At 35.6% G+C, this 24,697-nt stretch overlaps 2 protein-coding genes across 3 annotated transcripts; one reads left to right on the top strand and one right to left on the bottom strand.

The window, feature by feature from the left end:
* The first annotated feature begins 619 nt into the window (after positions 1-619).
* On the top strand, positions 620-7,804 carry crb3b (crumbs homolog 3b). Its single transcript, XM_038271814.1, has 3 exons — positions 620-753; positions 4,602-4,691; positions 7,191-7,804. Exons 1-3 carry the CDS (start codon positions 710-712, stop codon positions 7,417-7,419), a joined length of 363 nt encoding a protein of 120 aa, XP_038127742.1. The 5' UTR covers positions 620-709; the 3' UTR covers positions 7,420-7,804.
* Positions 7,723-24,677, bottom strand: si:dkey-76b14.2 (DENN domain-containing protein 1B). 2 transcript variants are annotated; one of them, XM_038271811.1, is made up of 23 exons: positions 23,910-24,677; positions 23,481-23,545; positions 20,848-20,891; positions 20,508-20,557; positions 20,292-20,411; positions 19,132-19,201; positions 18,973-19,053; positions 18,813-18,878; positions 17,934-17,987; positions 17,005-17,115; positions 16,668-16,768; positions 16,427-16,472; positions 16,242-16,343; positions 15,973-16,098; positions 15,786-15,887; positions 15,016-15,106; positions 14,391-14,431; positions 14,272-14,322; positions 14,131-14,178; positions 13,953-14,060; positions 13,620-13,693; positions 10,373-10,586; positions 7,723-10,292 (listed from the first exon to the last, which is right to left on the bottom strand). In XM_038271811.1, exons 1-23 carry the CDS (start codon positions 23,924-23,926, stop codon positions 9,333-9,335), a joined length of 2,742 nt encoding a protein of 913 aa, XP_038127739.1. In that variant the 5' UTR covers positions 23,927-24,677; the 3' UTR covers positions 7,723-9,332. The 2 variants fall into 2 exon arrangements, with proteins under 2 accessions (XP_038127739.1, XP_038127740.1); XM_038271812.1 differs by lacking the exon at positions 18,813-18,878 and having other exon boundaries at positions 7,725-10,292.
* Between the last annotated feature and the right edge of the window lie 20 nt (positions 24,678-24,697).

Here is a 24,697-nt window from a genome sequence, read left to right as displayed (position 1 = left end):
TTTTAAATGTATTTTAATAAAACCTTTATCCGATTATATTTTATCTCCATTCAATTTTTCTGTTTGTAATGTGTTTATGTATTTTAGCCTTCAGTTTTTATCTTGTGTTCCTTAACTGTGATTCCTGTACAGCACTTTGGTCAACCCCGATTATTTTATATCACATCAATGTTATATATTGATGTGCATAATTAACCACAGTGTTTTTGTTGTCAAGTACTTGTCAATCTATGAAAAATGTTAATTTTCAATTTTCAAGAGTATTGCTGCTACCATATATATATATATATATATGTATATATATATATATATATATATATATATATATATATATATAATTACTATTATTATTTATTAGAAAAAAATAATAATATTTATTTTTTGTTATTTTTTTATTTAAAAAAAAAAAAATATATATATATATATATATATATATATAAATATAATGTATTAATATATATATATATATATATATATATATATATATATATATATATATATATATATATAATGTATCAAGACAACACACACTGTTTCACTTTAACAGATGGGAAAAGAGAAGAAATAAAAATTAAAAAGGTGACTCAATGCTGATTGGCTGAGAGGGGGCACGTGGGCGGATTGATTTACATCCGGCAGACAGGTGAGAAACGGTAGTTGAAGAGACCTGTGTCATGTCTCTAACCTCTCAGCAGCTGGCCCATGGATTATGATCCTTCTTGGTGTCTCATCTGAACACTTACCAGCCTCCAGGTAACTACCGCAGACCAACCTGGTGTCTGACAGAAACTGGCTGGTATCTGTGATCGATTTCACGTGTTATCAGCAGGTTCACCTGGGCAGGAAATCTAAGCAGGCAGGCAGTCAGACAGGTGGAGCAGGACCTGCGGCATTCTGCCCACGGTGAGCGGAGACATTCGTCCGCCTCTGGGGGTGCAAAGTGCTGCTGGAGGGTTAGGGGGTTAGGATCTTAAAAGAAAAATCAGCTTTACTGTTTTGTCCCGCGTTATCCTTAAATAAACCTGATAGATATTGAAAAGTGACTTCTGTCTTCTGCTTGTTGCGACACTAATGGTGAGTTTTTGACTTCTTCTTACCTGCATACCTGGTGTAGCCCTTGGAGCTGTGCCATATCCTTCCGCTTCATTCAAGGAATGTGGTGTTTGACTCTAAACGTCTATCAGGGAAGGGTGTCTTTAATGTCTTAAAGCCATTACTCTACACTGAATATTCGTAATTAAGCTGCATATTTTGTAGGTAGAGCGCCAGCCCTTAGCAAAAAGTAGTATACTTGAAGTAAATTCTATTAAGAGTACTTAAGTATAAGTTTAGAAAATATACCGAACAATGTACTTTTAGTGTACTTGAAGTATTACTAAAGTAATACTTTTTCGAACTAAATTGGGACATTTTTAAGTTTACTAAAGTAAAGTATACTTTAGTAAACAATAAAGTAAACAATAGTATAGTCAAGTACACTTGACTATACTATTGTTAAGTATATGAAATATAGTTTAGAATAAGTAAACTCTAAGTGCACTGCCTGATTTTAAGGATGAAATTAGTGCACTTTTAGTATACTTGAATAAACTACTTTTTGCTAAATTTTATATTCCTAACTGGATTATTACACAGAAGTGTCCAAAACAGCTTTTTGGAAGCTAAAATTGCCAAGTGGGTTTAGCAGGGGCGTAGCTGGATGGGGGGGCCACCCTTAGCCACCCCTGTGGCCACCCCTACCATCCCCCCCCCCCCCCCCCCCCCCCCCCCCCCTAAAAATCAAGTGCATTATTCAAAATATTAACATTTTTCATATATTACTTACTATTTTTTCATATATTAATAATCACTTGATAACAAAAATACTTTGGTTAATTATGCACATCAATATACTAACGTTAAACATGGTAAGTACAGAATTCCTGCTCTTTTTAGAACTAGATTTTTTGTTTTATGAGGTAAAGAGAAAATGATGTCTTCATCTTCATCTAGGAGTCTTTAGTGAAATCATAGATAAATAACTATTTTAATAAAAACGTATTAAAAAATGTATTTATGTAGATATTAGTACTTGTAAATATCAATTTTATGCAGGATGATTATTGATAAAAGTTGGTAAGTAATGACAATGGAAAAGATGTTCGCCCCAGAACTCAAACCTTACAGAATTTTATTCACTTTACTTTTTATCTAAAAAGAATGAATCTTTAAATAAATGCATCTATTTGTTAGCAAGGCTGTAGGAAAATATAGTTTGTCTTTATTTAGAAAATATGGATGTTTTGCTCGTTTATGTTTCTGTTGGAACAAACGATGTATATTGACCGTGAGGTTCTGCTGCCTATCCATTTTCAGACACCCCTCAGTGTACATTGGTTATTGCCCGGCCACCCTTATAAAAATGTTCTGGCTTCGCCTCTGGGTTTTAGTAAATGGTGATGGGATATTAAATGACACTTACCTGGTGAAGTGATTCTCTTTGAAAGCTTTTTAAAACATTTCATAGAGAGCAAGATGGAAATAGGAATGCATAAACGGCTGGAGAATGGATTTATAAATTGCATTGGACAACTGTGCCACACCTTATTGGTACCATTGGTAAAGATTAGGGCTGCAACTAATGGTTATTTTGCAAATCGATTAATCTGTTTATTATTGTTGTGTTTTTTTTGTTGTTTTTTTTAATGATCATAATGCCAAAGGTTCATTAAGGAAGATTTGTTACAAAATTAAACCTGGTGAAGCTAAAAACTTTTCAACTTGAGGAGTTCTGGATAAAGCATATTGACATATGAAAAAATGTTTTGATATTAAATGCAAAATGTTTAAATATTTTTTTTTTTACAATCTTAATAATGATGATTACTGCTCTAAGTGGGCTGCTTTGTCAGCAAAAGGCATGTTTTATCATCTCCAGACTCCAATTAACTATTAATCCATTTCCAAATTAGTTGACGATTATTTCAATAATAAATTAATTAATCTTTTCATGGTATAAAAGGCTAGTTATTACAAGTCTCACGGCCAAACAGCTGCTTCAATTAAAATTTTATTATAAATTATTATCGGAGCCGTTGTAATTAACTGTAAATGTGTAATACAGTGATATTTTCTACTTGGAAAAGACAAAAGAACTCTACGGTGATAAGGCAGAGCTGTTTTTTAAATGGCAACTAGAAATTGACTTTGGGCCTTATTTAGAATAGCAAAAAAAAAAAAAAATGTGAAAAGTTTAGAACAATACCAGTCTAAAAAATGGCTTTGAATTATGTTTCTTGTGTATCCTCATAATGCCCCCACATTGCCTGTGTAGTGACCTATGAAACATTGTATCAAATAAATTTTGTGATTGTGATTGTTGCAAACCATGATGTTGCGATGATGATATATATTCAGCATCATATATGGAAATCCTGATGTCTTTCCATGAATCTGAAACATGCAGCCAATTTTTCTACACTTTTTCAAAGCGTAGGAAACCAAAAACGGAAAAGATTTGCAAGTGGTTGGAAGTTATTTTGCAAAGATGTTTACCTATTATTACAACACTCCTCCCATTTTTTTTTCTTGTATTTGTGGTTTACCTGATCGCAAAATGGTTTAGTCTTGTTTTTGCTTTTTGAGCTACTGTTTGTGTTGGAGTCTGACTGCTTATGTTTTTGTAAAAGCATTCTTCTGAAGATCACAACAACAGCTTAAACAAATGCATCATTGCACAAAACACTACAACCTTTTTAAATTTAAAGATGCTTTTCTGTCTTTTACCCCCTCAGATAATTAGACAAAAAGCCAATCTGTCACACTGCGATTTCCTTTGGAGGTTGCAATGCTACTTTATATGTCAATAAATCAAATTGTTATGATTCTTGATTGAGTCATGACGACTTGACATGATCATTTGCTATTTAGGTGATAATTTCTTTCTTCTGCTCACTTCCTCTTAAAGTGGGGATGACTTTTACTTTTTGAATCTCATCTAGCTGCAGATAATTTGATTTAGAAAGTATTCTGATTTTATTTTTCTATTTTCTTTAACTGGTTACTGAAAAATCTGCAACTGCCAGATTGTTAAAATTCGTATAGACTGAAATAAGTCTATAACAATCCCTTTCATCGGTCTTTTTGTAATGTCATCCTTTTTCATTCACTAAAGCACCTTTTCTTGCTGTTGATTTCACTTAAATGCTTCTGAACATCACATAAATTGGATTATTCAATAAATATTGTTAGTATTCTTAGTTTTTAAACTTTTTTTTTTTTATCCATTAAGGAACGAAACAAGCCATCAATTCAAACTTCCTCAACATGAGCCCCTTGTTTAATCCTAAATCAACTGATTGAAAATGTTAAAAGTTGAAAAGTTATACAGAGTAGAGCTGAATTTTACAAGTGGCATTGTAAAAGGATTGCTTTAGGTCATTCCATGTGTTCCTTTTTGGTTCATTAAAGGTTGTGAAATGTTTTATTTGACAAATTGGGCAAAATAAATTGAGAATCTTGAAGCCATGAAGTGTTCCTGTCTTTTTATATTTGGGTAAACATTTTTTTTTTTCCATTTCCAAGAACTGTTCATATTGATCTTATTTATTTTCTACCTTCAGGTGTGCTGCTAAGTCAAGTCATCCTCTGATGCTGTTTTTGTCCAGATGCAAAACTGAAGGCAGCACAGGTCTGATAAATTCCCCACTAAGGTAAGCTACATGTAGACCTGTTTTGTTTAATTAATATGATCTAATGCTGGGCTGGGAAATCTATGACTTCAGAAGATTCCTTTCTCAAAACAGTTTTTGTCAATGTTTTTTTTTGTTTTGTTTTTTTCAATAAAGGTAGACTTGGGTTTCGACATCTGCCAATAAAAATAATTTTGTTTGTATGAAGTTAGTTCTGTACCAATTTACCTATTTTTATGCTTTTTTGATTAATTGTGGCAAACCACATTTAAAGCCCAAAACTGGCTTCTTTGTTTCTGCTAACTGGCTTTACGCTTGGATGTACGGCCCCTCGGTTTCACTGGATTTGAACGCGGTGCATGCAGCAGTGTACTGATAGCAGCGACTTTAGACAGTAAGCCAACCTGGAGAGGAGCAGATCATTCAGGCAGGAAGCTGGTGCACGGAAATCAAAATGGGTCTGGTTCAGTTTACAAATAAATGACTATATGTGCAGACTTGGATAGCATTTTCTGAACTTTAATGCTATAACAAATTCTGTTCATACAGTTGGTCAAAAGCATAAATACAAGCATTTAAAAGGGTTTTAAATGTAATTTATCCTGGTTCACTGCCATTGCAAAATAAAACAGCAGCATCTTCAGAAAGAATGAAAAAAATCTTAAGCAATATGAACCATATGACTTAGCTTTTCTAATCAGAGTTTAAAAAGAATTTAGATATAATGAAAGTCCAAACTTTACTAAATTTCAAAATAACCTCCATTGTCGGCTCCTGTCTGTTTTGCTGTGAAACCTGCTAGTGTATAAAGCCAATTGGCTACAGTGAAATGCACTGCTCTCTGTAGTCAATGAATACTGCAGGCGATGCTGAAATGTTACTTGGCAGTAAAAGTGTGCAATTGGAGAGGCTCCTGTGGAAAGTTGTTCGCTAAAGGGAGGGACATTCAGTACAATTCTTCATCAAACTCTTACCAAATCCATTTGTTTTTTTCAAAAAGAAATAAAGGGTATTTTAGCTAAAACCAGTGCATGCATCGATGTCATGCACATCACTGCATTTCATTGGTCTAAAACATTACTGTATTGAGGCTAACGCTGTTATCCGTTTGCTTCTACCAAAATGTATTCTCAGGAGTTTGTGAGTTAATTCGTCTTGCTTGAACGTTAAGCTCTGTCATGGGGTTGTTAGAAAAAACGCCTCTGTCTCCAACAGGCATCTGTAACATGTTGGAGCGAGTCTAAATGCTGACCATAGTTGTTAGAGTTCAATCTACATGTAACATATCATCTGAAATGCTAATACCAACGGAAACTCAAACTGTTCTCATTCTACGGGAAACATGGCTGCACTAGAAACAGTAGGTCTATATAAACTGGTATCGCTCAGGGCCTCTCGGCCCAGATAATGTTGAGAATGATATAGATGGTAGTAGTTCAACTAACTACTATTTACTCCAGTGGAATAAGGAATGCCATCTCTGAATGTACAGCATAGTAAACCTGGAATTATATGGGCTGCTGCAGTTTCAGACCGCACAGGGTGCACCGCCTGTCAGCTAAAAACAGGAAACTCAGGCTACAGGTGACGGGTCTTTATTTGAGCTGTCACATTCAGGTAGTAGAATCAAATTGTGATTGAAAACATAAAAGCATGACCTCCATTTGCCTCATATGAACAATTTAGTACGGGGTGCAATGGTGAGGGGGGGGGGTATATTCCTGGCATTCTTTAGCTTCGTCATGCCAACTGAGCATGGTTATAATGATACAGCCTGCTTACCTTTATGAACACAGTGTCCCTATGCTGGAATTTCTAGATCTATGCACCAAATCTTCGAGCTTGATAGTCTTGCAAAGGTTTCCTAGATATTATTATTATTTTTGTGCACTAATGGCTTCCACAGTCACAATATCTCAATCCAAATTAGCCCACCTGTAATGTGGTGGAATGGGAGATTCAAATCCTGGATGTGTACCTGACAAACTGGAGCGACTATGTGAAGCTGTTATAACAATATGGACCCAATTCCAAGATTGTTTCCAATCTCATTGTTGCATTTATGCCATAAAAAAGCTACATAGTTCTGGAGCTACAAGGCGATACTAACAATGCTTTTAAAAAGAGGAGTGTATAACCATGACTCTGTTCTGTAAACTGATAAAGGATGGGGGAATTGCTTACCAAAGCTAAAAAAAGAAGAACATCCAAAGGTGGATAATTCTGGTGTTAAACCTTTTTTGTACCAAAAAGCTGAAACAAAATGAGAGTGCAATTTATTGAAATACCTTGATGACCACTGTCTTTGTGTTACTACATTGAAAGTAAGTGCAACAAAAGCTTAACCATCTATAAGGACTCAAAAATGCTAAGGAATTGATTTTGGCTTGTTTTGCTTAGAGTGCTGTTGCCCATAAAACCTACAAGCAATTGTGAAATTTAACACTGTTTTTAAATAAGATAGTCCTCTTGTGTTTTGCCAGCATGTCTGTTTGACCTTCATGTGATTTCTCTTCCCAGGTGTTACACAAGGCAGGAGTGGTTCCCACCTGCGATGTCAGCGTCTGTCTTCAGCCTGTTTTCCCTGCTCACTTTGTCCTTGCTGCTCTTGCTGTGTGTCATACGGAAGAAAAGAAGGATGGAGGGGAAGTACAGACCCAGTGCAGAGGAGAAGAAACAATCTAGAGCCACCGTACCCGAGAGGCCCAGCCTGCCTTTACCGTTACCCAAAGAAGAGCGTCTAATATAAAGAGACATAGATTGAGTAGCCTTGGTGTTACTAGGCTGCATTTGTACACCAAAAGGATTGCTGATCATGTAAACACACTTGGTGGTATTTTTTTTTCTGTTCTCGTTGAGAAAAAATGAACTGATCAATCGGAGAATGGAAGGTTTGCCGTCAGGTTTACTATTTAAACCATCACTTTTTCTACTGCATCGCTATAAGTTATAGTGTATTTTGTATTTAAATGCACAATAATATATTTTCTTACTTTTTGTATATTTGTAGAAGAATGATGACATAAAAGCCTAACGGAATTGCACTTTTTTTAATACGTGTTCAAAGACTTGGTTATTAGGTAGTGTGCACACAATGGTGGATAAGGTGTCTGATTAAAATGTCTGTATGCAAATGAAAGATTCCCACTTTTTTTATTGGAAAACGTTTCAAAAGACAAGTTTATTAAAGCTTTTTATTGAAATTCTGTTAATCTACAAAAAATGTAAATGCATTTCCTAAAAATGTCAGTTTGTGCTGGAAGGAATCTAACGGGCTACATAAAAAAATTAGCATGGATTAAAGTGCCCATTTAAGTTTAGACAGAATGCAACATGGCTGCCTTTTAAATGGATACTTTGGACTTTAAGTTATGTTCTCTGAAGTTATCACTAAAAATCCCTTACCTGTTGTAAAATGTGATTTAAAAATAAGATTTTTTTTAGAATGCAACAATAGTGCATACCAAGTCAAGTCACAGTTTTGACAGTACAGCAACATCCATGTTACAGCAACCCTAAATACACTGACTTAAAATAAAAACTTCCAACTGACCACAACTCAGCTGGCCTAAATGTACAGCATCTAAGAGTTGCAGCTTATCCATTCAGTCGTCCAGTGCAGAATAGTGAGGGCCTCTGATTTATGGAAGTATCATTGAGGGCTGATGATCCATCTCTCCACCCAGCAGAGCAGAATGAATTCTGATTAAAAACGAAAACTAACCCTGTCTCAGCAGCACTGACTTTGAAAAATAAAATATAAATGCTTCGTTTTTTTTTTTGTTTTTTTTTATCATTGGGTCACTTTTAAGATATTCAACAGAGGTTCACCTGGTGTTTCTTTACAAAATTATATCGCTTTAGGCAGGTAGGCAAGACTTTTCCATCTTTGCAAAAGTTCAACTAAATTTTCTATTTTGCTTAGGCTATCATTTGTACAGTGTCATGGAAATTGTACTTTGACATGCATACTAACCCAAAACCTCCATATTTACACAGAAGTGTTCCTCTGAGAAAACTGTGACAAACCAAAAGGTCTTATGAAAATGCACAATTCCTTGACAAAATAGTGTTGCATCCACTATTTGACTGTATAGGTCATTTCAAAAATCTGTATTTCTTAAAGATTTATTGACTTTTCTGCAAATTCGCAGCATTTATACCAATGTATTACAGGTAAGAATATCTTTAGTAAGTTGAAAGAACCAGAACAAAAATCTCAACTGTAACCATATTATACACACCATCCTTACTGTCAGATATGTCTCTCTTCCAGCACACTAGTATCAGCTGCTACCATTGAAACCAGCAACTCCTACCCTTAGAAAAAAAACGATTTTAAAATGAACATAAATAAAACAACCTGCTTTGGGTTTTTTAGTCTGCTGGTGCTTTAGTTTGATTTAGGGTCACTTGAGAACCAAAAATTGTTTTTGCATGCGTGTATGTCTTCAATAAAGCAATGTGTCTTGAGTCCTGAGGAAGAGTTCCAATAGGGATTAACATAAGACCAACCGAACCAGAACTCACAGGCAATGCTATGTATCTCTTCTTCTCAAGGACCAAACTGGAATACCTGCGAAATGGAGGCTGGTGTAACACCATCAACTGGTCTCGGATAAAGAGGACCGTGGATAGATGAAGCCTTTGGTGTTACATACATTAAGCCTCAAATCTCTTCTTTAGTTCAGACACTTTGACCAGAGGGCGTTCCTCCTCCTCCTCAGGCGCCTCTATGTTTTTGTTTGTGTTTACGTCATATAGAGTCTGTACCTTTTCCCTGCAACGGAGAGGAACCTCAACGGAGTTCTTAGAAATGGTCCTTCGCTGAAATCCTTGCTGGCTGCATTGCTGAGCCTGGAAGCGTGCTACAGCAGAGTGCACTTTGGGAGGAGGTGAGGTCAGGCGCATCCCATCCTCTTTCTTTGGGGTTTTATCAATGTTTTCTTCGTGAGATGCAGAATGTTTGGGGTTTGCAGCATTATTACTAGGCGATGGAGGGACTACAGCTTCATTTTGCAGCTCTTCCACCGAGTGTGAAAGTGGGTCATTCCTGTTTATACACTTTGAGTTTGTTTCTTTAGAAACAATATTCTTTCCCTCTTGGATTTCTTTCGCTTCTTCTTTTGTCTCATTCTCTTGCACATCTTTTTTTCCCCCTTCCTCCTCTTGTACTAGTGCTACCAACTTACTTTGGATTTCATCGTCTTTCCTTGAATCCTCTATCCTTTCATCTTGCAACCCTTCAGTTATTTCTTCACCACTACTTTCATCAACTCTCGCCATATTTTCTTGTTTTTCCTTACTTTCTTCCTCTTCTACCTTAATTTCCTCAAAGTTATTTATGTCGTTTATTTCCTGTTTCCCATTTAGTTCTCCATTTGCTTCTTTCTCTTTTCCTCTGTCCTCCTTCTGTCTTGCTTCATGTTCGTCAACATCAGTTGCCACCAGAGGACATTCTGCCCCCTCCTCTTCTGCCAAGCTGGTGTTCAGACAATGCCATTCTGTGTCCTCTATCTGATCAGAAAGCTCCTCTGTGGTCTCCAGATTCCAGCTGTGCAAGCTGCCGCTGCCGCTGATGGAAAGGGACAGGCTCTCCTGGCTGGGGTTGGCTGTACCACGCTGACAAAGAAGCAAATGAGGGAGAATTATATCTGATTTCAATGTAGATGTTTGGGAGTGTTGATCGACTATTGTTTTACCTTTATGATGTAATCATGGCTGTCTGGTCCAAACAAATCCAGGCTGCGAGTCCCATACAGCAGGCCTCGGTCATGGGAGCTACGTGAACTAAGTGTGTCAAAGATCTCCCCAAGGAGATCCATCTCCTCTGGGTCACATAATGGTGAATCATCACCTTCTTCTTCTTCCTTGGGGAGCTCAGAGTCAAGCTCTCCAGCAGATCCCGACACCTCACTGAGAACAAAAAAAAATCAATAAAACTCAATTTAACTTAGACACAATCCTAATTTTTGGCGAACAAGCCATGCCAATTTAGTTTGTAGACTAAAGAGATATTAAAACATCTAATTAGGGATTATTTATATGGACTGTAATTGTGCAGAAAAGGAAGAGAAATAGTTAAAGCTTTTTCTACTGCATTGGCATCTATATGCACATTCAAATTATCTGCTGGCTGTATTCATATTCTAGCTTATAGCCTGTTTGTTGTTTGACTTTATTTTACAGAACAAAGGGGTGTTTTGCACTGAGATTATAAAAAGGAAACAAAACCAAAAAAAAGGAAGAGATAAAACTAGTTTCCCCTCTTCATCTATCAATGATGTCAGCAATGAGCGTTGGTTTGGCTATGTTAGCAATGCTATATATTTCTCTCTTGATTGAGCTTTGCCCCATTTTTTTCTGGTTTGGGTTAACCATGACCTTTGTCTGTGCAAAACATTGGTGCATACTGTTGTTTAAAAGAAAACCATCTTTAGAATATAACACCTATATTCAAAAACTGGTTATAAACTTGCAAAACGAATATTTTAATGACCATGGCTGCAATATATTTTATACTAATTTTGCCATAAAAACTTAAAATACATGTTTCACTTAACAAAATAACCCGGAGCCTTAAGAACGAGGCTGCAGTTTGGCACTTGGCTTTGCAGGTATAGGAATTTATCCAGGTCACTTAGAGGGTGGAATAAAGTTTATTTAATCCCCAAAACCTAAAAGGATGTCTTGAAAATTACTAAAAAGGCCTACGGCCAACATCGAAAGCAGACATACCGCAAACGTCTGTATGAAGGTAAATACAGTTAAGTCTCTAATTTTATGAAATATTTACATTGCATAAAGCTATATGTGCTTTGTGTTGTGTTAAAATGCTGCAACCTCTAGTTGGATTTGTTTTTTTCTTTCTTCGGTGCGATCAGCCAATGTTGATCACAGTAAAGGTTATTGATAGGTTGAAAAATATAATCTATGGCATTCTCCACATGAACTTTGTTTAGAGAGCAAATTAGTTAAACTAGGAATATAAGTGAATATTTCTTACCTCTAGATGATAAAGGGATTTTAATAATATCCTTAATTTCTGTGGAATATGCATCAGCATGAATGTGTGGTTTACATGACAATTAGCCAGTGTTCTGCTTTTAAGAAAAGACTTGACAACAGTCTATAGATGTAAAAAAGACGTGAAGATAATCTACTTATCTTTTTTAATTCATTTTAGAAAACAGGTTTGTAGTTGGTGCAGTGGTTCCTATATCCTTAATAAACTCCTAAAATAGCTAAAACGCTGGTTTAATTTAATAAATGTAAAAAAAAAAATAATAATTTTTTTGTGGGGTTTTCTTTGATCACTCTATTTAAACTGTTCACTGAAACACCAGTAGTTTAAGGTTGCTTTCAACACTTTTTTAAATATGCCTTTATTTTGCCACCTCAATGTGTACTTATCACTATCTACACTTAAGAAATGTAGTGGATGACTACCTTTCCTTTAATTTTATTAAAAAAACAAAATTGAACTGGTGGTATTCCTACTACAGTAAAATATTTGGGTAATCTACCTATATCTGTTGATTCACCGCATGGCAAGTTACTCCAAAAATGATCTCTTAAAACAGAGAGAAAATATGAAGAGAGAGACAGCAGCATATATAGCCAAAACTGTGAAATCTTTCACATTATTAATACATACTATCAGAATACTGCTTTCTGTCACATCAGTTATAATTAGTCTCTGCTGTTCTCTTTCTCATTAGTGCTTTCAGCTTTCTGTGAATTTTACCATCTTGGGCATTATAATTTATTTTAACTGGAAGGATGTACCTGCAGTTAGACTACAAGCAACAGGCTCAAAATAACTTTAGAATGCAAAGTGTGAATACAAGATCTAAAATCTGAGATAAACATTTGAAAATATGATGTACAACTACTGGAATAATTTATTTTCAGCTTTAATATATGTTTTTCTCAAACCTTAATCAAGATCTCATTGTTTCCCTAGATGTTAAAAGAAACGCCAAAAACAATGCGGTGCTATTGAGATGGTAGCTTTTAGGGTGTTATTAAAGATATAGAGGACCATCTTTTATTTCTTGGTGGATCATCTAAATAAGTGGTCCGTCTAATTGTCGATCATTCTGGTGATATGATTACGTAAGGCTGCCCTACGTGCTCGTCCTGTTAGCTACCTTTTTCTCTGCATGCGCACTTTCAGCCGCATATTTGTGGCGAGCTACGGTTTCAGACAGTCACTGAAGCTCACCTTTCTCACCGTGCTTCTTTGAAAATGGCCGAGGGTTGTAAGAGCAAAAAGTGTCTACGAAGTGTATGAGAAGAAAAAAATAAAAGGCCTCAGAGGAGGATTACATATCTCTGCACAAAGCATTATGCGATTTGCTGTCACAGCGGCCCACTGTCGCCATAGGCTGTCGCTACCCCACAGTGGTGACTAATCACAAAGATGGCGCAGGCAGAGGGGGAGGAGTTACATGACCAACAGAGAAAAAAGCAGTGATCATCTGTCCGAACGGTCACTTAACTAAATTGCTATAAAGTCCACTATATGTGGACACAGTAAGCTTATATGAGCTATGACAACAGCACACACACGTGGAGAAACTGGCTTTTTTTTTTAAGAGGAAAGGGCAGGTCTTTTAAAAAATCTTCCACAATACTTTTCATACAAAATAAATGTTAATCTTAAATAATTCTGAAGTGTTTTTTTTTTTATCTTCCTACCCTTGTGTTGACAACTAAAAGCAGCGTCCACCTTTTAATCTGTAAGAATCAGCCAGAATGTTTCCTGTAGTCACTGCAGTATTTTTAAGGCTTTGGCTACACATGAAATTTTAAAACATAACTTTTTTTTTAGACAAAATATTTCATTCATTTTACATTTTAAATTTTTTCTAAATTGACGGGTGAAAAAGACATATCAGAATAAACATGCTTTAATTAGTGTATAAGTGGACTTCCTATCCCTACCTGTCTCTGAGGTCTTCAGGGTCATTTGAGTATTCCGTCTCTCTGAGTTTATGACCAGGTCGACGGGGTCGTGACTAATGGAACAGAACAAATTGCACAGGTTTGAATAGCTGATCGGATATATATATATATATATATATATATATATATATATATATATATATATATATATATATATATATATATATATATATATATATATATATATATATATATATATATATATATATATATATATATACATACATATATATATACATACATATATAGTATTTAGCAGCACTAAAATTGATCCTATCTGGGTTTAGGCCACTAAAAATACTGCAGTCTCACTTTTCCAAAATGCTGTGTGATTGGCAGCCGGCTCTGTAAGCTGTCAGACTGAGCACGGCGGTGTAACATTGATCCCCCCCTCTGCAGGCTGTGATCCTCATGGTGGACCTAGAAAAAAACTGGCAGTTAGCAGCATTTGGGTGACATCAAATATTTTAAAACATGAACATGAACCTACCTTTTGAATCAGCAGGTTTTTCAAACCAGACTTGGAAAGAACTTTGGCCTGTTAGAGATAACAGCGAACAGTTAGGTGGTAACCTGCAATACAAAGCTGTCCTCTATAAAGCACAGACAAACAGCCTCTGGCTGCACTCACCTTCATATTGGCTTTGGTCTTCATGTTGAGGATTAGAGCTCCACCACCTCTCTGTAAAAAGGACAAATGTAAGACTTTTCAGTCCAAAAAGCAAACTAGGAATCACTGAATGAACTTACCCTTAAATTGCCAACTAACTGCTGATAGGATTTGCCCCTCCCTGTAAATTAGAATAAAAATAAAGCAGTCAAAACTAGTTAAAATTCAATAACTTAAAAAAATCTCTCTCTCTCTCTCTCTCTCTCTCTCTCTCTCTCTCTCTCTCTCTCTCTCTCTATATATATATATATATATATATATATATATATATATATATATATATATACATTCAATAAGTAGTGTTGACATGTTTTGCTCACTTTTACTGTAAACACATTAAAACAAAATATACCAAAACTGAGATGCCAGCATCAGCATTGCAATTCAGCTTGGCTTTAAAAATTAGGTTAGCATAACCTCAGTTGACCAAAACTTCTGAGTATGCTCAGTTGAAATGGTTCAAATAAATAAGACTGTCTCATTGAAAACCAAGTGGAATTCAATGTCTGTAGAAGAATATTTACTCCTGCACTTGGAATATCAGGGGTGAGTGATTTAAAAATCCTAAAATGTAGTGTGTTAGTTCACTACATAAGCTTTTACAAAACATTGATTTTATCAAAGTACTGTATCAAACTGCAGCTGTTATCAGACAATGACTGGTTTTCGATGCCTTGCTGTCCTTATAATCTAAAAAATACACACCTGCTGTCATTTCACACTTTGTTATCTCATCCTCAAAGAGGTCATCTGGTCCCTTCCCTTTGTTAAGAATGTCCAGGCGACTGTCAATGAACTGCAAAAAAAAGTGGAGAAACAATTCTTAAACCAGATGAATTACTTGATTATCCTATCAACTTTTAGTAACAATGGAATATAATAACCTCTAAGGCATTGATCTCAAACTCAACTTTTGATGAAGTTTTAGACACAGTCCACCTGTTTCAAATGGTTTAACTACCAACCCAAGCTTAGCAGAGATTTGCTATAGAGCTCAGATGGAACTTAGATGTACTGAAATAGAGGCACATCTAAAAGTTGCAGGGGACAGGCCTATTGAGGACTTGAGTTTGAGACCAACGCAAGGTTTATTCTAACTTTTAATCTAAAATTATTAATTCCTTTTGTAAACTGTGGTTTAAAGCAATCATGTAATTTCACAGACATGTTAAAGAATCTGTTCAGGGAGAAATATATCAGGGTGATGAGAAAAAAAAAATGGAAAAATCCAAAAGGCTGGTCAGGATTTCATAAGGAGGGATGAATTAACATTGCAAATAAATAAAATGCTCTAAAATTCTGAAAAGGGTAAAAAAAAAAAAGTAACTAAAAAAAGTAACTTAAAATGTAAAATGTAATTTGAAAAAATAAATAAATTACTAATACACGTAGATAAAATGTTTCCTTTTTAGAATGATACTGATTTTAATACTGAGTGATCCCTGCCTCCCTGCCCAGCAGAGGTCGCTGTTCACCTGTTTGAAGAATTGCAGATGAATGGCGCTTTGCAGGAACTGCTTCATACTGGCAGACTTATGATCCAAAAAGAACTCCTCACAGAAACAAATTTCCCCTTCCTGTTAAGAGAAATGTATATAGAGATGCAGCACGCAAGAAAATATACCGTAATTGCAAGGGGAACATTGATATTTAGTGACTAACCTTGTCACCCTGCAGGGCATCCCTGTAGCTGCCAAACAGCAGAGCTTGAGCTTTCAGGAAGGCTCGAGAGACACCACAGCCAGGTGACACTGCCTGGCGCTTTAAACAGACCTTCAGGCCTGACATCTGAAGATAGAAATTCATGAAATATTAAAAGCTGCTGCCCGGTGATATTGAAAAGTATAACAGGCTGAAGTAACCTTTACCTTACAACACTCATTGCAACTTTCTTGATATATTCATGCCTATATAAAGTTTATTTTATTCACCACATCTGAAGGTATCCTCTTCAGGTCATCAAAGGGGGTTTCCAGAGTGTTTGTATCTACATTCAGAATAACCACTTCCTCCAACCCACGACTCCTCACTCTCTGTTGAAGGAAAATTAGACGGTCATGAAAAGACTTGATCAGTTCATAAGCTGGTGGGATAAGTGGTTAAGATAGTGAGTTACCTCCGAAAGACTGGTGTGGACTCCGATCAGATAAGGCATGGGTGCACTGTAACCATAGGAAAGTTGTATCATTTTATCAGGGAGGGCGGTAGGAGAATTGCCATGTTTAGTGGTGGATGGATGGATGGATGGATGGATGGATGGATGGATGGATGGATGGATGGATGGATGGATGGATGGATGGATGGATGGATGGATGGATGGATGGATGGATGGATGGATGGATGGATGGACATCTCACCAGCAGTAGTCGAGTAGATGTGGTGGTAGGACAGGTATGAAGATGTGCTGCCAGTACATTGGGTATAACACAGCACTCAGAGCATGCACACAAGATGTTAGCTGTGCACACAAAGTAGAAAATGACTTTATAACATATCAACACATACACCTATGTTATACAGTGATTTGGTTGCATTTGTAAAAAAAAAAATAAAAGAAAAGAAAGTAACGGCATTCTAATCATAGTTTTTTGTTTAATCACACTTTAAAAGACAAACTTCCGGTTAGTATTTGAAATATAATCAGGTTGCTGTAGACATAAAAATACAGCATAAAAGGGAAAATGTGCATCTTACAGTGCTCAGTTTGCTTGCCAAGATAAGGATCCGCCTCTCAAACAGCATGCTGGCATAGAGCTGTAGAAGATTCCCAACATCTACTGCTACTATCAGTTCAGTCAGGTTTCTCTGGTTAGGTCCAAAAAACAAGATATGGGGTAGGGAACTTAGTTAAGGTATTTATTTCGCTAGGGATGTTTCACATTTAGTGACATTACAATCATACAATTTTTTTTACAAGTTTTTTATTGTTTTTTATGCAAGAGCCTACAACAAAGAGGTTAATAAGTTTGAACTGGATGAAACATAAATATTTAATATAATCTACGAATTTAATCTTAAAACAGTAGCATGAAGTTATTCTTTGCCTTCCTGAGTAAAGACTTGCAGATCCTCCAAGTCTTTTAGAGTATGTCTCTTAAAAACTTTGCACATCTAAATCTGATTTAAAAAAATTCTGAAACAAATCAAGCTAACAATAATATTTCAGGCTTTGCTTATGATTCTCGTGGGATATCCATGCCTTGGTCGCCTTGAGTCTATCAGAATCCGGACTACGTTTTTACTAGGATTGCCTCCACCCATCTCCCCATCAACTCTTACCATCTACTCTGCCCAACTTGTATGATGCAACCACCATCATGCTCAGCTATAGTCAAGATGATTTTTTAAAATGGTACTGTGCAAATTGTTTTACACTAGATGTGGTCTGAAGTAGCCCACAATGTCTCATTTCTGTCTAAACTGACCAGCGAACCACCTTCAACTACATAGTTTGTTGAAAGATCAATTTATGTGGTGTGTTGCTTTGTCTTCATGATGCTGTTTGCTCAGTAATGTTCGTTAAAACAAGTCTGGGTTCATCAAAGAGTAGGTAGGATTACACAGACATAAAATTACACAATGGTGGACCATATTTACCTAATTATTTAATTAACCATACTCACATTTTCAGGAATAGAAGGAAGACTCTTTGGGTCTGGAGCGATAAAATATGGAATCTGCCCCAAAACAAAATGATACCACAAGAGGAATAATTAAATAGTACAGAGAAAGTTATTTATCCTGTATTATTATGTACGTACATTCTTTATATTGTGCACATGTGAGTAAAAGGCTGAAAGATAATATTTAACATGTTCATTCCAAAATTATCAGCCCATCAGATTTATTTCACCTTCAAAATATGATACTGCTGAACAGTTTTCGTAGCTTTGAGTCAAAAACCTTTTTTCAACCATCTACAGTGCAATTTTTCTGTAACAGTGCACAGTTTACTTCCTGATCATTTGCTAAAATGTCTTATCCTGATTTCAGATTGCCTAAACCTTATGTAGGCTGCAATAAACTCCATCCAAAAAGTGCCTTTTCTGACACTGATAGGTTGCAAAAGAGTTGTGATCTCCATTAATAGTTATTTTGTATGGAAATGCGATATATACATACATATTTTTATAGAGCAGATGGCTTTGTTATTTTGGAATGACACTCAAATATGAAAATGTTACATCATGATAAAATAGTTAGATAATAGTTTAGAGCGACATGGAGTAATTCTCAGACACAACATTTTGATTACAAGGCATTAGTCATGACATTTGAAAAGACTATGGTAACCAATCCAAATTTCAGGATGAAAGGTAGCTTGTGTTAACTGTGTTAATTCAGGCATACACGTATAATCTTTTAGAGGGGTGAGTCAACAGAGTCTAGTTCACACAGCTTAAGTCATCAAGCAGACAGACAGCTTTTTCCCAGCAGGAGGGAGTTAGTCTGTGCAGGCCTGCCTGGATCCTATGGGCAACATGAACTCCTGTGGAACTCACCCCCTCCTGTCCCTCTGTGTGTCCAACAGGACAGGACACATCAATGCTCACCAAAAGCTGCTCTCCCTCAGGAAAAAAACACAACACGCAAACCACTGACAGAACACATTCCAACTCAAGTTTGACTCCCGGCTTCTCACTGGCTAATTGGGAGACTTACCATCTGCAGGGTGACCGATCCAGGAGCCAGAGGTATGGATTGTTTGTGGAGAACAGCCAGAAGCGCTTTAATCTCGTTAATCTGTTGACAAGATGGTATATTCATTGCAAAAGCAACTCTTTGTGAATTTGAGTAGAGATAAGAAAAACTAGAAGTCACCTGTCCTTTAGAGAGGTAATCCGCCAAATTGTTGAGAAGTTTGTAAAACACCTCAAACCATGGAAGATAACTAAGAGAAAACAATATAGGATTAAATGAATGTGAAACAAGACAGAAAGATTTTCAGAGATAATTGCATAATTAGGTGGCCAAGTTGGGTTATAATGTCTTTTAAAACATAAACAGAAATTCTACATTACAAAGGCCAGCTAAAAACTAATAAAAATGTCTTGAAATAAGTGTATTTACCTTTAATTTAAGTGAGTAAATAACATAATCTATGTTTGCCCTTAAAATAAGATAATTAGATATTATGCACTCGAAATAAGAGACTGCAGCTGTTTTTATTATTTTGAATGACAAAGAAGTCAATAATTTTGAAATGGAGGGAACATAATGATCTAATATAATTTATGAATGATAACTTGAAAGTGTAGCATGAAGTTATTCTTTGCTTTCCTGAGTAAAGACTTGCTAAAAAAGAGCAAAAACACAAAAACAATACAGACTCAGTCAGATTAGATGGAGACTGGCTGTAAAGATAATAGTTCAGGCTTTGCTTATTGTTCTCAATGGATATGCTTTGTGATATTTAGATATTATGCACTTGAAATAAGAGACTGTAACTGTTTTATTTTAAATTTAAAATAAACATTAGTGAAGTGTCTCACTTACCTGCTAATTTAAGGACAAATGCTCTTATTTAAAGAAAAAATTACTAAGATTTTAACTTTCTTAGTGTATTAATTTGGGCATTTTTAAGCTCTCATTCAATATGCCTCTTAGACAGAAAAACAATGGAAATCCAAAAACCCCCTTGATTATTTCAAATTTACTATTTTCAACTAAGTGAAGACATTTTTTTCAGGTACTGTAACTGGATGGATTTGTAAAATAACACTTTAATTCAAATTAATACCAATAAAGAAATAATTCAGATAGAGTCTTGCTTACAGTTTCTGTCATACTCAAACTCAGATTTTTGCACAAGCTAGAAATGAGATTCTGAAAAAATAAAATAAAATATATGATTCTATATTTCTCAAAAAAAAAAAAACAAAAAAAAAAAAAACGTTCCAACAGATAAAGACTGGGTACAAAATCAAGGGACCCACAGTGGGTTAAAAGTAATACGCATGTTTCTGGGGAAATAAGCATACCTGAGGATGCAAAGGCACGTCTGTGTGCCATTGGTGAGGCGACAGAAACCAAAGCGCTGGCATCCTTCCAAGTCAGTCAAAACAAAAGTAAAGTGCTGCACGGCAACATTATCCTTTGGTCTGATCAGAAGAGGGTAGTAAGAAGAGGATATTTATTGAAATAAACAAGTGAAAGATGTGCAGCTAAAACCTTAATTCTTCCCAATTCACACTCACTTTTGTATGTCATATGGGAAGCAGAACTTTGGCAAAGTTTGAGTAGACTCCTTGAAAACGACAAAGAGAGACAAAGACAAGCCAGCTAAATAAGGAGTAAATTTGATGAAAAAGTAAAAAAAAAAAGACATTAACATGTCAAAATATTTTTTGCTGTTGATCGTGGACTTAACAAGCCTGACTTTCAGTAAGACGACCATAAAAAAGATAAAACATTTGGAAGTCAACTTCTCCTCACTGATGATAAGTAGGTTGTTAATAGTAATTTTTTTATAATTTGAATATTTGAAAGGCCAGATGATATAAAATCTAGTTAAGATGAATCAATTATAGTGGCTACCTCATCATCGAAGTCTTCTGGAAACTGAAACTTTATTCCAGGATCTGCAACATTAAAACAAGAAAATAAAATAATAAGTAATAAAGGTACACAAACAGAAATCACACAGGTGCAAATCAGTGAGTTAAACCTGATTTATTTTCTGCTATTAGTTTGGGAAATGAATCGTGAGCCATCCATTAGGAACAGAGTGATGTATATCAATAAATAGCTTATTTCTGTTTAATTTTGATAAACATTACATAAACCCAGCAAAAAAAAGTATTTCAAGACATTTGGATCTACTAATCAAGAATGTGGATGTAGTATAGAGTATGTGCACTCGTTTTTGCACAGCTTTTCACAAATGTTGAGAGGCTCAGAGGTGATCAACCTGTGGCTCTGCTGAGGTGTTCAGGAAGTCTGGTTGCTTTAATAGGGCCCTTCAATCCATTTGCATTGTGCTCTTTTATCTCAGCTTGTCTTTGTTATAATATTCCAAGTTGAAAATCAAATAAAATATTGATCGGTAAGGAAGAAAAACTAGGTTTTATCACGGAATTAATTTGAACACCTTGTGAAGTCTTTTCATTAAATTAACCAACGTGTAGCCTAAAAACACTGCTGGGAAAGAAGGCTTTCATGTCAAAGCAGGACCCAAAGTAGCTACTGGATGCTTTCAGGTATGATTGTAATGTCCATACAGGTCTTTGTGAAAATATCAATCATGTAGCTGGAACGTGGATCGTATCACTGCAGTCATGGTACTGGCTTCCTGTTTGTTAAAGGATAGAGCTATTGTTCATGATCCATCTGGTACTGAATGATCTCCCCCTGGAATACATCACTTTTATTTTCTTATAATTTGCTTGACTTTTATCTATTAAAGGTTTCTTTATTTTATGTATGTGTCATGTAATTTTTGTTTTTAAATTAACATAAAAAGCAGGCCTTGCCTCTCTCTTGATATTCCAGTATGAACATGGAGTTTGTCAGTTGAGTTTCTTCCCCAATTAAGTATTTCCTCCCCATATCATATGGTGTAATTTAAATCTTTATTAAAGCAGGTATTGGGACATGTGGCAGAGCAGTCAGGTTCCTGCTTTAATAGAAATAGAAATAACACCATTTGATTGAGTAGAAATTTAACATCTCTAAAGTTTGTCAGCTGATCCAATATATCCAGCTTCACAGCTGTGCTTCTTTGGACAATTTGAAGTGAAACTAGAGCAGCATGAATTCTGGGTCTATCCTTTCTTCCTCCTGCGACCTTTATTCCTCATTGAAATGAAAAATGTACTTTTATCTAAAAAGATTTCAGACCACAGAACAACACTCTAGTCATATTTTTACTCCGTGTATGATTTGTTTCTTAAATGTCTACGTTTCTGGAGTAGCTTAACACAGTATATTCAGCAGCTGCAGCACTATTTGCGGCGGCTCTTAAAGCACTTCAGTCCACACTTGAAGAACCTCCCCCAAACCCTTGAACAGACTTTTCTTCACTGACTCTCTGTGCTGTTTTTAGCAGTTGCAAGTGAAACCTTTATTTAGCATGCTTTCCTTCCACTTAAGTTTAAATCAATATGTTTGAAAACAGCACCATAGGAACAGATGGTGTTTTTTTTTTTTTGGTAAGGCTTATTTCTAGACCTACCCTCATGCAGGATGTCAAAGAGTGTCTGCAAATCAGCTTTTACTGTTTATATTGATGAAGTTTAAGATAAGTAAATGCTTGAAATTTGTTAATCTGTTTGTAATGTTCAGCATTTGAATTCATTTAATGAAATAAACTAAACTTTGTATTAAACAAATATTTTATTGTGAAACAAATATTTTTTGGGGAAAAAATCACAGGAAAAAAACAGGCTATACTAAATGTTTCAAAGTTATAAATAATCTTGAATTTGAAATCATATATGGTCAATATTGGGTCCTTTGGATCTTCACAGAGTTAACAGGATGCTCTCTCTGGGTTTTCTTGTGACTAAAATGGCATTGTGGTTTCTTCTGATCACGTGACAGGAAAAATTTGTCTATGCAGCATAAGCAGCTTAATACAAAAAGTTTATATGTTTAACTTTTTTTTCCCTGATCACATAATCTTTTTTTAAATGTTTATACACTGGTTTAAAGGGTGTTTGATTCATGAGACACTGATTGTGCGCAGTTTAGTTTGAGCAATCCATTGAGTCATCTCGTATGACTAGTCAAAGGTGTGTTAAGTCACAGGAAAATACTGGAAGAGGTACATCGTTGCAGAAAACAAAAAGTCAGTGCCATTGTAGAAAAAACAACTGTTTAAAACAGGGTGAGCTGAATCAAAGTGCTGTACAGGAAATAAAACCAAACCATTACCTATAAAGTAATGCTAACGGAAAAAGTATTACATACCGTAATAGGAAACAAGTTCTGTGAGTAAACTCACCATTTTGAAGTCCAAGATCAGAAAAGACTAAATAAAATGGAAAAGTTATCTAAATTCACTACTAGTGAGAAAACCTTAGATCTATGAGTTTATTTAAAGCTTTCTGCAATCTCTAGAAGTTCATAAACCAAAGCTGTGCTTAAAGCCAAGTCTATGCAAGGAAAACATTTAAGTGACCAGCTTGGTTTGGTTTGTGGATGCTGCTTCAAAAGAAAGGTTTCCTCACCTTTGTCTCTGGCTACAGGACATGTTGCTTCAAAGAACCAGTTGAAAGTTCGCTCAGGGTTTTGTCTGACAGGAAAGACACCAACACCATATGTGTGAGATTATTATTAGTGTTTGCTGACAAATCCATGTTAATGTTGAATAAAAGGCTAACATTTACCAGCTGAATGAATATAAATAAAAAAATACATATGTGCTAAGACAATTGTTTTTTTTCTTGAAGTTTAATATAGACATATCAAATATATAAAAGCTGTTTTATACTGCTTTCAGATTAAAATTAATTGTTCCATTATGTGTATAGCAGCAGTAACTGCAGGAAACTTCCTGTGCAGTTTTTGAGAGGAAGTTAATAAAAACCACAAAAACTGAGTGAGAGGCAGAGTGACAATGATGGAGGTCGACAGAAATCATAAACCAGTAAACTTACTTCAGTCTGGAACCCATCCTGCCTGGATCTGGCTGTTTCCATGTGCTTGTCCTGGAGGAGAGGTGTCCTCAGTGGTTCATTAGATGACTGACATTGCTCTGATGATGTATGTTTATAGATGAAAGCAGACAGCCAGAAGCAGTCTGCTCAGTCAGCGCTAGAGTGACAGAACACTTCCTGATCTATCTAAATATGCTCTTGTCAATGCGTGAATGACGTGTTATGAGACAGCCTTTGAAATATATAACTCCCCAAATTAAGTTCATTCGTATGTTTTAAGTGTTAATCACATTTACAACACACAGACTTGGACATCTTTAAAAAATAAATAAAAATCAGTTTACTTACTTAACGTCTTTTCGTTTATTTGGAAATCTTTAAATTACAGAACAGCTCTTAGTATACAGGTTTATGCAGCATTAACCTAGTTTTAGAGTTCCCCCTGTAGAACTGTCAGTAAGGCTGCTGGTTTAGCTTGATTTATGCAGCCATGCATGCACCGGTTTGACTATGCATCATATTGAGAACAGTGACACTCTCTCCATTTCCTGCTATTGTGTAAATAAAGATGTAGAATCTTAATCACAATGCATTTGTAGTTGCACCTCTTCAGGCTGTACAAAGAGGGAAATGACATTGTGATCAAAAAGGCCCTTTGCTGCCCCCTTGTGTTACTTTGGCTCATCTGAACCACACAGGTCTCCATTTTGATTAGATTACTTCAGCGACATCCTGAATAAAACAAAGGCAAGGATTATTCAACAGTAATTTAAATAAGTTTGTGAATA

Source organism: Cyprinodon tularosa, unplaced genomic scaffold (genome assembly GCF_016077235.1).
Source record: "Cyprinodon tularosa strain WSP-4 unplaced genomic scaffold, ASM1607723v1 ctg81, whole genome shotgun sequence".
Taxonomy (NCBI): domain Eukaryota; kingdom Metazoa; phylum Chordata; class Actinopteri; order Cyprinodontiformes; family Cyprinodontidae; genus Cyprinodon; species Cyprinodon tularosa.
Note: the sequence above shows the minus strand (reverse complement) of the source record. Positions and strands in the feature narration are given on the sequence as shown.